Source organism: Cyprinus carpio, chromosome B20 (assembly GCF_018340385.1).
Source record: "Cyprinus carpio isolate SPL01 chromosome B20, ASM1834038v1, whole genome shotgun sequence".
Taxonomy (NCBI): Eukaryota; Metazoa; Chordata; class Actinopteri; order Cypriniformes; family Cyprinidae; genus Cyprinus; species Cyprinus carpio.
The window spans coordinates 28,986,139-29,000,190 of NC_056616.1; the positions used below are offsets into that span (position 1 = coordinate 28,986,139).

At 33.4% G+C, this 14,052-nt stretch overlaps 1 protein-coding gene across 1 annotated transcript in view; it reads right to left on the reverse strand.

The window, feature by feature from the left end:
• Nucleotides 1-2,019: 2,019 nt before the first annotated feature.
• The window catches only part of LOC109054349 (intraflagellar transport protein 172 homolog), a 30,757-nt gene continuing 18,724 nt past the window's right edge, over nucleotides 2,020-14,052 (reverse strand). Inside the window, 15 exon segments of the mRNA XM_042746164.1 lie at nucleotides 2,020-2,662; nucleotides 2,965-3,056; nucleotides 3,399-3,552; nucleotides 3,641-3,739; nucleotides 4,970-5,029; nucleotides 5,342-5,437; nucleotides 6,441-6,560; nucleotides 6,671-6,781; nucleotides 6,913-7,029; nucleotides 7,128-7,214; nucleotides 9,642-9,705; nucleotides 10,018-10,127; nucleotides 10,479-10,577; nucleotides 12,193-12,322; nucleotides 13,520-13,617. Of these exon segments, the coding sequence (XP_042602098.1) occupies nucleotides 2,573-2,662; nucleotides 2,965-3,056; nucleotides 3,399-3,552; nucleotides 3,641-3,739; nucleotides 4,970-5,029; nucleotides 5,342-5,437; nucleotides 6,441-6,560; nucleotides 6,671-6,781; nucleotides 6,913-7,029; nucleotides 7,128-7,214; nucleotides 9,642-9,705; nucleotides 10,018-10,127; nucleotides 10,479-10,577; nucleotides 12,193-12,322; nucleotides 13,520-13,617 (1,527 nt within the window). The 3' untranslated portion in view covers nucleotides 2,020-2,572.

The window sequence follows — 14,052 nt, forward strand, 5'->3', positions numbered from 1 at the left end:
GATAGGTCTGTACATCCAAAACAATGTTTCATCCTTGTATTCCTTATACCCCATTCAGTAACCGTGAATTTATTTTTCAAGGTCATTTAATGGTTGCTTTTGGAAATGAAGGCCTAGGCTTTTGCCAAATCACTTTTCTAATTAAACAGGCCAATTAAACTAAATTTTATTACATAAACGCGCAAGATTATATTCGCCAATCAAAGATAGCAAAGAAAACATGTTGCATCAAAAATAATTTCTGTACCATATCAACTTCTTTACCAAACGAATTGTAATGTCTTTCCTCCACGAGACTACTAGTCAATGTTAACGTTATGTATAATTTCCGTTAGAGGTTTAAATGTTATTAAAAAAACATTTAACCTCAGCACGCTCGGTGCGTTTACAGATTAAGCGTTCAGGCAATTCAAGCCAATAGATGGGGATAATCAAGATATAGCCTAATTTTATAAACCACGCGTGCATTAGGCTACTAGACTACCAAGGCTGGAGTTTTCATTTCAAACGTTTAAGAAAGAAATGCACACGCGCAGTTTGCGTGACATAAAGGGACTCATATCTACTGGAAGTAACCTCGAAGCAGTGCTCTAATATGAGATATCGCAGCAGAGAAAAATGAGAAATTATTCCGCCTTTTAGCAACATGCCCTTTCTGAGACTCGAACCGTGTGCGGCCTTGTCGAAAACGCTATATCGTTTAAAGGGTACTTAAGGACACTGCATAATGTCAGATCAACCTCATTAGGCAGAGGTGTAGCCTACATTAGCATATTTCATCAAAAGAATATTTAGGTCGCAGATTAAATTCAGCTGCCCCTGAATTTCAATCAGCGAGTTGGTAATTTTTGTAAATGTTGATTCTTGAAGGACGCGGGGACACAGCGGCAGTGGGACGTAAAGTAAGTTATTTCAATGGGATTTGCATGAAAATCATTGGATTAGAAAAATAACATTCAAAATTACAAATAAAATTAAAGAATTTTGGAAACCAATTGACTGTTATGACCAAATACCGAGTTAACCTGTGGTAAGTGTTATTTATTTAATGAGATGAGCAAAAGTGACAGGTAGGCCACGTTGGTCACAGAAGACTATATAGGTACGCTTGTGACAAATGTTAACATCAACTTTGGTTTCTATTCAGGGTGCAAATTATTCAGTTTATTTAAAACACCTCGCGTTTTTAAAGAATTGTTAACATCTGCTGAAAGATTAACATGTAACCACAAAACTACAATCTGTCGAGGACCTTCAAATTGTCATTTCGCGCCAATATCAGTAAGATAAACATCGCTCATCTAAAAAGCTTTTGTGATGTATATGTTATGTAAATCTATAATACATTAATGCATAATTACATTATTATCGTCATAGCGTTTGCAAAAACAGCGTAGGCTACTGTCGCTATGGTTACTTTCAATTCGTCAGCTTATGTTTGCCTACAGGTGAAAATATGCGATCTGACTTGTAATCTAACTTAATAAGACGTTTTAAAACACGTAGAAACCTAAATATATATACTACATAAATAAACTAACCCTGACTCCCAAACCTTTTGACTTTGCTTGTTCAGGCTTATTTAGTAGGTCTGATCCCTATAAATCATTTCTTGTGGCAGTTTTTATTCAAGCAATTCAACTAAGAACCATCAGTGTAATGATCCGTCCAGTTATATAATAACTAGAAATTAAAATCAAAACCACCCACAAGTCTAATAGTTTCTTTGATGCTTATTTTTACATATTAAAATATTTGCAGTATAATGATGCCTCATAGTTTAATGCGTTTTTATGGAACAGAAATCTGGCTCGAAATAAAAAGGAATAATCCACATTATTATTACATCATTAGAAGTAAAAAATTGTACCAGGCCACAAGTGTGTGTGTCCTCTTTCACATTCAACACGTTATGGTCTCCACAAGATGGCGTTGTTTGACAGGTGACTATTAATTACCATAAACCAGCTGATCATTATACATAAAAAATAAATTACACTAGTGAACGCCACTGAGGAGTTATGGCTTAGAAGTCATTTATTCAAAATATGATGCACAACAGCCTTCAGAAAGATTAGAAATGTTATCACATCTAACAATTCAACAATAATTCTGATTTATAAAAAAAGCTTTTTTTATTATTTCAACTGAATAGGCTATTCATTTCAAATATCCTCATACAAATGTCTATGAGAACAAATGACAATCTTTATGAAGTATTCGTTTTTTATTTAGTGTTTAAATATCAAAATGTCCAACTTATATGAACTAGTGGAGGATGTATTACAGTTACTTACAGATTATATTCAAATGAAGATATTTCAAAGGCTCTCTGAAGTCAAGCATATTTAACACACATTAAATGACCTTCATATAGCTTCACCTTATGATAATTTTAGCTATTAAAAATATGGTCAGGGAATGATGACCAAGAAGTGAATGTTGCCTTTGGAAAAGAGAATGAAAAAGACTGTTTAAGTGTTTAAGCGGAACAGCTGGGAGGCGAATGCAAGAAAGTGAAGAACAGGATGATGACAGATAGAGAAATAGATATTGTGCACCTTCCCCAGTCTTAGTGGAAGGAATATCCAGCTGAAGGGAGACCTCCGCACCACTGTGTGATAAATTTCAGCACATCTTGACATTCTGGACTGTGAGTGGTCTAAAGGGTGAAACAAAAACAAGCAATCATGATCAAAGCACCGCAGGCGACCCCAGGCAGGATGGATGGGACAATCTGTGAAGTAATGCGAAAACTGCAAATGCACCCACAAGGATAAAAAAACAATGATGAAATACATCGAAAGAGAGCATTTACATTTACTGCAACAAAACACACGCTACTAAATTCAGTCCTGAGTGTTAACTTTTGATCAAGAGAACAAATTAATTATAAATCAAACAACTGTGTTGTGATTGAAGACTAATTGTGAAAGCTCAGAGGGAACAATGACTAACTTGTACCTTTGTAGCCATCAAGAATTTATTCCAGTCATCTTTATTTGCTGCCATCCCTGGTCTTTTGAACTCAATTTTATTGTGCAGGACAGGGTAACCTGTGTTCCAAATAATAAAAAAAAAGATAATTTTGTGTTTTATTATTACACATCTAAAGGAACAGGTCACCCAAAAATAAAATTCTGTCAAAAACTACCTTCAAAACATTATTTCTTCTCTGATAACACAAAAGGTGACATTTTGAGGAATGTTTAAGCTGTTTTTACAATAGTTAGTTAATGGGCCCCACTGTCAGTACAGCTTTGGAAAGGCATGAGGGTGAGTAAATGACAGAATTTTTATTTTAGAATGAACTGTCCCTTTAAAAGAGCCAGTTCACAAAACTAATTTAAAGGAAACATCGCTTCAAACCGGACAGTCTTTTGTGCAGATTGCCTCACCTGTGATGACGCAAGGTAGGGACCGGATGCCAGTGCCGAGAGCCACTAGGGAGGCTTCATACGTGCCTCTCTCATCCTTCGGCAGCACCTGTTCCACCCGCTGGTCCATGGACACAGTCAGAACCCACTCCCTAATCTCCTCCCTCTTCTCCACCTGAAACACAGCCAATGGGAAGAGTTTACACAAAGGATAAATAAATAAATACACTGGCACCAGTGCAGTGTTTCTGGTGAAGGCTTACAGTGACATGTAGCTTTGAAGGTACAGGGACCTCAAATGGGATATCTGTATCCTGGAAGTCTGTGTGATCTAAAGCATCCAATGTTCCCTCGTCAATGCCCTGAGAATTTAGAACAATTGCTGAAATTAGGTCATTTAAAGAATGTTATTAGAAACAGTACAATAAAAATGACAAAAATAGCACTTGAAGGAGCAGTTGAAAGCAGGAAATTAATTTATAAATGTCAATTTTGTCCATTCCATTCCATTTCTACTCAGTAATAAGAAGTGTTGTTATATATATCGACTTGGTTATGTTTCAAGTTCACTTAAATTTGTTTTAGATCATTAGACATGACATTATGAGGTACTGGAAGTCTGTCTGAAACCAGTTTCCCTAGAAGGTACAAATACTGCTCAAAAGTCTGGAGTTGGTAGGATGTTTTTAATATTTTTTTAAAGAAGTCTCTTTTGCTCATCGCATTTGCAAGGCTGCAATTATTAAATCAAAAAATGCAATAAAAACTGTGAAATACTATTACAATTTATATTTTAAATATTTTAAAACAAGTTGTTTATGTGATGGCAAAGCTGAATTTCTGCAGCCATTACTCTTGAAGTGTAACATGATCCTTCAGAAATCATTCTAATTTGTGAACCTGGATCACAAAACCAGTCATTAGAGTCAGTTTTTTGAAAGCTGCATAAATAATCTACATTGATGTATGGTTTGTTATGATAGGACAATATTTTGCCAAAATACAACTGTTTGAAAATCTGGAATCTGAGTGTGCAAAAAAATCTAAATATTGAGAAAATCACCTTTAAAGTTATCCAATGCATATTACTAATCAAAAATACATTTTTGATATATTTACAGTAAGAAATTTCTGAAATTTACAAAATATCTTCATGGAACATGATCTTTACTTAATATCCTAATGATTTTTGGCATAAAAGAAAAATACCCATACAATACCCATACAATGCTTATTTTCTCAGAAATCATCTCATAAAACAATCAATATCATCATAAAACAAAACAGCTGCTCAACATAATATTTTTTGAAAAAATATAAAGTTAAAAGGAACAACATTTATGTGAAATAGATTTAATGTTTTTAATAGATATAAATGTGTTTCCTGTCACTTTTGATCAATTTAATCCATCTTTTTCTGAATAAAATATTTCTTAAAAAAAAAAACTTAATGTCCCCAACCTCTGACTCTGTAAAGTCTGTACAGTCAACGAATAACTAGGGACTCTTTTCAAGTGATTTGTAATGTTTAAGTTTGTTTTATTTGAAAGATACACAACAGACTGCACACACAATCAAAAGTCTTTACTTACATCAGCCAAATCCAAGAAGCGGTTGAGGAAGATAAAAGCCATGTTCTCCCAGTCCACAGCCTGCATGAGAAATATTCATCAGTGACACACAGAACTGAAGAAGCTCAAATTAAAAATGAAAAGTTTAAGAAATGTAAAAAAAATAAAAAATAAACTCCAGAAAGAGGAAACATCGCCACTTCGTCTTCACTATGTGAGGCAACTCAAACTGCTTTGCGAATCAAATTATTCACACTTGCTGTGAGCTCTTACTGGAGCAAACAGAGGAAAATTAAGCCAATTTCCCAGGGCTCTTAGCTGTCTCACATGAATGGTTGAAGCAGCTATGAGTGATTGTGTGTGTGTTTGGAGCTGAGCTCACTGTGAGTTCACCTTGGCTGCCAGGCCGGCCTCATAAAAGGCCTTGTCAGCTGGAATGAGCTCGGTGTGCCTCAGGAGAGAGATGGACAACTTGGCTGCCACAGAACTCTGTAAACACACATGCAGAATTACAGTGACACAGATAACATAAAGGTGAAGTATGTCATGTTTTTGGATGTTAAAATACACTCTCCTATCCAAGTTTATTAAGCCAAGTCAACATTGGCTTAACCGATGGCATGACACTGGGGCTGGACTAAGCCAATTGGAGGTAGGGGATTGTTTTGGAAACTTTTTTGAAATCAGTCATTATTTTTCCAATTGTGTTTGGTGACATGGAAATTACACATTTGAAAGACAATATGACAAAACATTGACAACACTTTTAACTTTATATCAATAAAAATGTTACATTTCAGCAGGAAATAATGTGGAACAGGACTTTATTACTGCTGTTTTTACAACAGCAGAAATGCTTATGCTATATATTTATAAAAGATTATGAAAACAAATATTTTTCTTTAGAACAACAAGAACTGATGATTATGGGTAATAAGACCAGAGGTATCTGCAGAAGTGCACATTGTCTGGTCTTTAAGATTTTTTAAAAGTATTTGATCACAAATAGAGAAAAAAAATAGTAATATTGTGAAATAATATTACAATTTAAAGTGAACAGTTTTCTATTTTAACATATTTTAAAGTGTAATGTTTTTCCTGTAATGGAAAAGCTGAATTGTTTAGCAGTAATTCCAGTCTTCAGTGTCACATGATCCTTCAGAAATCATTCTAATATGCTGATTTGGTGCTCAAGAAATTATTTAGTGCTGCTTAAAAGTTTTATTTGAAAGAGAAATATTTCATAACATTATAAATGTCACTTTTGATCAAAATAATGCATCTTGCTGAATAAAAATGTTAATATATATATATAGTATATATATAAAATATATATATATATATTTTATTATAATATATAAAAAGTATATTTTTTTAATTACTCACCCCAAACTTTTGAACGGTAGTAAAAGTTATATTAAATATACTTATGTGATATCAACATGCATATGTAAAACATATAACAAAGATCTGCTGTGAAGTATATACACACCAGCTGGTCAATGCCTTTAGCTGCAGAGCGGGTGGAGTAATAGTGAGCAACCAGCAGCATCTGCTCAAACTCCTCATGGGCTGGAGAATTAGCTTCTGAAGACTTGGTCAGGTTTTCACACTGCACAGCACAGAAATACTGTAAGATTCACTATTTCCCACTTGAATATAGAATCAATACTGGGTTAATAATTTCCCAAGTGTAAGCCACCATAGTAACCCAGAGCTCACCAGCAGCAGAAGGACGTCCCTTAGATTGGCCCACATCCGATAAGCTTCTGCACAATCCCGGTCCCTTAAGCTCACCAGCTCCAGGAACATCCGCTTGTAGATGTTGAAGTTCTGCAAGAAGGAAGGGAAGATGTTTCTGATGAAATCCAGAAGTCCTTATGCTTGAAGGAGATGCTTCATGCATCATTTACTTTTGTAAAATAAAAGAGTTTGATTCATTATGTAGACATGACTGGATGTACCTGTGAATAAGCGGGAACACCATGCTGGGTGTAAAGGTTGAGTACTTTCTCAGCCTCACCCTCTTTGATCAGGTGAGTGGCGTACAGAGCGATGTACTTGTGCAGGACCTTAAAATTCTGTCGGAGAAGGGAAAGGCAGATACTCTGTGAAAATGTTGCCATGTTTCCACACTGACATGTCTGGGGGGTGGGGAGGGGGACAAATAAATTGGCACCTGTTTTGAAGCTGTGTCGATGCATTTCTCCCACTGTCCTCTCTCAGCGTACATGTCAAGGGCAGCCACCACATCTACTCCAACCAACTGATTGAAAATATAGGAAAACTATTAGGACAATTTGAAATTTAAAACTTATACAATTACTTATTACATTACAAATATTATTGTAATATTAATAACATTACAAATATGAATAATTTTGTTATAAAAAATATGAAAAAAACAACAACTATGCAAATGATTATTATTTATACTATTATTAACATAATTGTTCATTTTATATGATCCTTAATAATACATTTTATACTTTTATAATAATTAACTTTTATAAATTTTATATTATTATTAATATATTTTTTAATAATTAAATTCTGACCGAAAAATAAAGGAAAACTAATACTGACAAAGTAGGATTTAAAATAATTCAAACTATTCCTAAAAATACTAAAATTATTATAAATTATTATTATAGAATTATAATTAAAAATATAAAACACATTAATATTAATATTATCAAAATAATACATACATTAATTATATTTATAAACATAATAAGTAACCATGACCATTAATAATAATAATAATAAGAAGAAGAAGAAGAAGAAGAATGATTGAATACTAAAAAAGTAAATAAAATAAATAAAGGAAAACTATTAGGACAAATTAGGATTTAAAATAATCAAAACTACTAATAACTAAATTGATTCAAATTAAATACAAATTCATTCAAATTAACAAAATAATTTACTAATAAACATTAAAAATATGAATAGTAATAAATAATTACATAAATCATAACAATGACTAATTATTAGTAGTATTATTAGCATTATCATTAGTATTATTAATAACAATAAGCCTTTAAAGCAGCTTCTCATTGCCTATTGCTTTAACGTACAGTCAAAAAGATTAGAGAAAAAATAAAATAAAATTTCACACACAACATAATATATGAGATAGCACATTCTTGACTGCCTACATTTTATGTAAGTGTACATTAAACTGGTTTCCTCGTTAACATTATGTCTTTCTTTTCAATAAAAAGCCCTGACCTGCATCATTCCATGATTGTAACCAAACTGCCAGTGAAGCATTGCAATGAGAGGCAAGCGCTCACATCAATTTGGTGACTCGTATCTGTTATTCTAAATTGAATCAAGCCAATCATCTCCATTTCTCTCTCCTCCCAACAATAACTGAAAACAATGAAGTGCCAGAGCGGAGGAGCTGCAGTCTGCGGTACTGTGTTATGCTCATTTAATGCATTCTTTAACCTCAACTTCCACTGCTAGGAAATAAATTTTATTTGTTTGAACTTAAACAGGATTCTGACAGCTAGCAGTTCCCTGACATTTTGAGCTATGATGCTGCTCATGTGGGCAACAAGAGTTCGATTAACAATCCTGTTCCCTTTCGCTCTCCCAAGGTGGTCTACAATACTTGGAGAAAGCTATCTGCTAGTATTCTCATTTATCTCAATGGCAACTATGTGATGTCAGAAGAAGCAGGCGGGGAAAAATAAGTCAATTTCATGCTTTTAAGAGTCCTCCAAAATAAAATCAGCTACTGGCATTTATACGCTGCTTGCAAGATACCAATAAAGCTTTAATAAAAAAAAAAAATAAAAAAAAAAAAAGAATAAAAAATAAAAATTAATAACAACAAAATAAACCATGTTATATAATAAATATCCATGACCATTAATAATAATAATTTTTTTTTATTTAATTAAAATCAAAATAAAAATGAATGAATACTGAAAAATGGAAAAAATAAAACGAAAATAATAATAATAATAATAATAATAATAATAATAATAATAATAAAAATGAATGAATACTGAAAAATGGAAAAAATAAAACGAAAACTATTAGGACAAAATAGGATTTAAAATAATTAAAACCACTAATAATTAAATTGATTTTAATTTAATTAAAATTAATTTAAATGTATGAATAATTTACTAATAAACATTTAAAATATTAATAATAATAAATAATTACATTAATCATAACAATGGCTGATATTTTTATTAGTATATTAGTAGCTTCTCATGGCCTATTGCTTTAACGTACAAACATTACTACGTTATAATAATATATTTAGATTTATATGCTGTTTGCAATATGCTAATAAATGTAAGTGTAATATGTAATAAATGTAAGTTGTTACAATAAAATAAATTGTGATTCATAAAATTCATGGCTATATTTTAGTCATTAATTTTTGGGTTAATTTAAAAAATAATGTTTTTTGGTTTAATTGAAAATAAATAAAAATGTAAAAAAAATAATAAAAAAAATAAAGTTCAGTTGTCTATTATCAATCGTGTAGCAATGTTGTAATAATTTATATCTACATTTGATGATAAGCTTTACCATTTTGATGTAGTTCCAGCATCTACCACTAGGTAATCAGCCAAACCTTGACCCATCATTTGAAGTCCTCTCTGTAATATCTCTAATAATAAAAGCAGAAAATAGACTAATTAATTTGATAAGGTGAACTTACAGAGTCAACTTTGCCTTGATTTTTAAGGTGCTCTTTGTAGCGTTTGTCCACATATTCCTCTAGCCTGTGAAGAGAGGAAATGTCACAAAACCTTATTTTCAATAAGACATAAATATATATTCTACTTAAGAATACACCTCATGCAGAACCGGAAAGCATTTAGACTTGATTCCTAAACCTATTTTTCCGGCCGTAAATAAAAGACAGTCAGAGATAAACTGCGAAGGCCATCTGCACCTCTTTGGCCTTGTGCTGTTGTGCACTTCATTTGTTTCACTGAGTGATTTTTCTGACAGCGAGAGAGTGATTTCACTGCCTCCCTCTCACATTGTTGGCTATAGCGTTGTTAGGGGCGACCAGTCTGCTAAGGGCTCACCTTGGATCGAGCTCCTTGGCCACTCTTTTAGCTTTGTTCCATTCTTCTCCCTCAATGAATGCGTCTATGGCGTTCTTAATGAGGTCCAGGTTGAGGTAGAGCTCAGCAGCCTGAAAGAAAAAAAAAAACATTTTGTATCTCAACAGGTCCATGGCTCGAGGACGCCAAAGAATAGATGAAGTCTGTGAGCTTTTTGTGCGGTCACATTGCTTTTGTGTCATACACTAAATATACACTCGCACACATGGGCACACAAGTGCACTGAAAGCACCATTTGCTCTTGGTGTGCCGCTCTCAAAACACAATACTTAGAAAGAATAAAAAGCTAGTATTTTGGAGGGATTTTTCAGTATTTCTGCTCAAAATTGCATCTGTGAGGAAAATAAAAAACAAATGTCAATAGAGAGTTTTACATACTTATTGTGATTCTATACCTGAAAAACAAAATAAAAGAAACATACCTCATTGTACTTTCTGAGCTGAATCAGGCGTGGCCCGACGACCTGACTGATGTCCACAGCCTTGTCATGAGATAAAAATTTAATGGCCAATTCTGCTGCCTAGAGGGCGTGAAAAGATGAGAAAACCTTTGTAAAAACTGTAAATGCAACAAAAAATTAAGCGCTTTAGGAGCATTTTTCTTGTTCAGATATTTCTTGTCAACAGAGTAGCTCTCTAATTATAGTTAATCTAAGTTAAAAGATCAGTGGCCGGGATTCCATCCAAAGTTACGAATTTAACTTATGTGCAAAATTGGAATATCGCACAAAACATTTACAAACAAGCACTGCATCCATCCAACGACTCAAAGAGAACAAAATCATCACTCCCTGATAAACTGGCACTATACATCAATAAGAAAAGTAGGAGAAGCTACTGAATATAATCATTTTCCTACATAATAAATTACTTGTACCTCAGAATGAGCAGACGAAACACAATGAATGCGGTTATTGCTGTCGGAGGTGGATGCTGCTGTTTGTGAACGCAGTCGTTTAACAGTTCTGGGAGGCAATTATACAGAAATACTTTGATGATAGACTTTGCTCGGGCATTTACGAATGACCATATAATAACATTTCAGATGCTGTGGAACAAGATCGGTCCGCTGGTTAGTCAGGATTTGCCGTCCCATAGGGCAAATTCACATGACTTTTTGATGCGCGAGTTTAATTGCAAAATGCATTTCCATCTCCCATTATTTGCATTAGCCCTTTTATACACAAGTCAAAAACCACCTCAAGCAAGCGTAAAAACTTTTTTGCGAATTGAGGCATTTTTATTTGAAATTCAGTGTTTCCATCACTCGATTCTGATACGATACTTCAAAATATGCATAAAAGCAGGGTGATGGAAACCCAGATACTTTCTTCTTTTTCATAGTTTATTTATTTATTTATTATTTTTATTTAAACAATTATTTAGTGTAATATAATGCTAACAGTATTCCCTCTCTGCCAACTGGGCAAAAATTATTTTTGCAAGACCTTCAAGCAAAATAATAAACTTAAACATTCAACACACTCTGACATCAATGGAAAAGAAAAAAAAATTCAATCAGTAAAACTTTATAAGGGATGCAGATGAAAATACAATGTCTTAAAATCATAGTTATGTGAATGTATGTGTACCTCTGTCAAAGAGGCATCTTTGTTAAATGACCAAAATGTTACTAATATGCAAATAAATATAACTTAATTTAAAACATTATTGTGATAATTTTTGACTAGTTTTGTCTAGTTTCATTTATTGTTGTTGGCTCCAGTCAAGTTTCTAAATTCTAAATTATTCTAAAATAAATAAATAAATTAAAAAAAAAAAATTCTGAAAGATAATAATAAAATAATGTCTTAAGGTGCATTCACATTAGCAAAAAAGATCAATTGTCAATAGTGTGGCGACATATGAAGCACAGCTCACACAAAAGTCATTTTCAAATCAAGTAGTTTTCTATTGATCAAGTGGTGAATTTGCAAGACCATTTGAACCCGATATCTACTGAAATGTACTGAAATGTACTGGATTTCGCACGTGATAATTCACTGAAACAATCCTAAAATAATAACAGATTCAAACAGATTGAAAATTAAATACAAAGATTCTTCTGGACAACAGTGTTCCTTATGTTAGAGAACATGGTGACTGCAGCCAGGTGTCTCTGAGTCTGAACTTTACCTTCATCCAACACTTCATCAGCAAGTCCATGTTAGATGAGTCCTTCACTTTCAGATAGCAGTCGATGGCTCTGGCATATTCGCCTGTCTGTTCCCACTCCTGAGCCTGCTCAACCATGCCTTCCACACCCCTGTAAACACACACATATACATTTATTTCTCATGGACTTGTAAGACATGTTTACCATCTCCTGCTTTCCTTCCTTCAATACTACAGACAATACTACCGTTTTATTAGTGCCGGCTAGATAGCCTACAGTTCATTTTACTGTGAATGTTTTGAATAAAGGCTTGAAAACCCTATTTATTAAAGGTCTTCAGACTTTCCTACTTCAAGTCTTGAGATGACCTGGTGATTAATGACCATGAAAGCTACATGAAAACCCTTCAGCTTGAAAATAACTAGTACCATGTTTTGTGTGCTTTAATGTTTAGCAATGATGGCTTTAAAACTGCAGAAAGTGAATTGAATTTCATCGTTGTGAAGGCAAGCACTCAAGCACTTTCTGCTTTATTCAACTGTATGTAAGGTTCAGCGCAATGGACAGGAAAAAACAAAGCCACATGGCTGAACCCTGTTGAAAAAATCAGCATAGGCTGGTGGTTAGGTATGTTTTGAAGCATGGCAGCTGGTTTGAGCTGGTTTAAGCTGGTCCTTAGTTAGTCATGAGCTGGTTAAAGATGGTCCTGAGCTGGAGGTAGTTGCTTAGGACCAGCACATGATCAGTTTAAACCAGCTCATGACCAACTAAAGACCAGCTTAAAACATATCTAACCAGCACCTGCTGTTTTGTTCAACAGGGAAGGTACACACATCCTATACCTCTGCCTTTGGAAAGAAAAAACACCTTTGGGATCATAAAGTGACCAGAAGAGTCGATTATAAACACAACATGGCAAGAAAGTTCAAACTCTTGATTGAAAATAGGTTAATGATACAAGAAGCCTATATTATTGCTGAGTGGGCCTTGAACTGACTATGCAAAATGTTTCTCCTTGACAGCAAAGAAGCCTTTGATGTTTTCCCACAAGTCATTAAAAATAGGAAAATTATCACTGGAGATGGATTTGCTGCGTGTCTGCGCGTTAATGAGCTGCTCATTATGGATTTAATTTAGGATAAAAAGCTGCCATGTTCTAATAAAGGAGGGAAGCCAAGCAACAAAAAGAGGATCCGAATGTAGTTCAGAGCTTCTAGTTTTTCTGCACAACTGCAGAGCCCTAGTTTCTGAAGAACAATAAACAAAGGAAGATTTTCTGATACAGCAAATGAGACATATGAAAGTAAGATGGAAAAAAAGAAACAGATAGTAAAGGAGTTCTTTTACCAGTTGCCCTCGCTTTCATATTCCTTTTGAAGGACGCTCAGCTTGCTGGGCAAATAGTCTTCACAGATCCGCATTGCATCAGTCCACATCCCAACATCCTGGATACGAGAAATATGGTTCTTCAAAGCCTGCATAACTTAATATTCATATTTAGCTAATAAGAAAGCTTTTAAAATGCAAGCTAACAATTTTTTTTAAATATAATTTTGATCAGTTTTACAGTCTTCTGTAATTGTATTAATTTAATTTGTTGGAATAATTTGGTTTAAATTTTTTTTTTATTAATTTAATATGTAAAAAAAAAAAAAAAAAACTAATCTTCATCAGGTCTAAATAATTAAGGTTTTATTTTTTCTAAAGAAAGATCATGTACAATTGAGAAAAATGATGAAAAATTAATGGATAATTCTTACAGTCATTAAAATGAATTATAAAACATTTACTTTTGTGTTTGACCCATATCACATGGATTTGGAACAACATGAGTGTGAGCAAATTAAATTTTTGGGTGAACTATCCGTTTGGTAAAACTT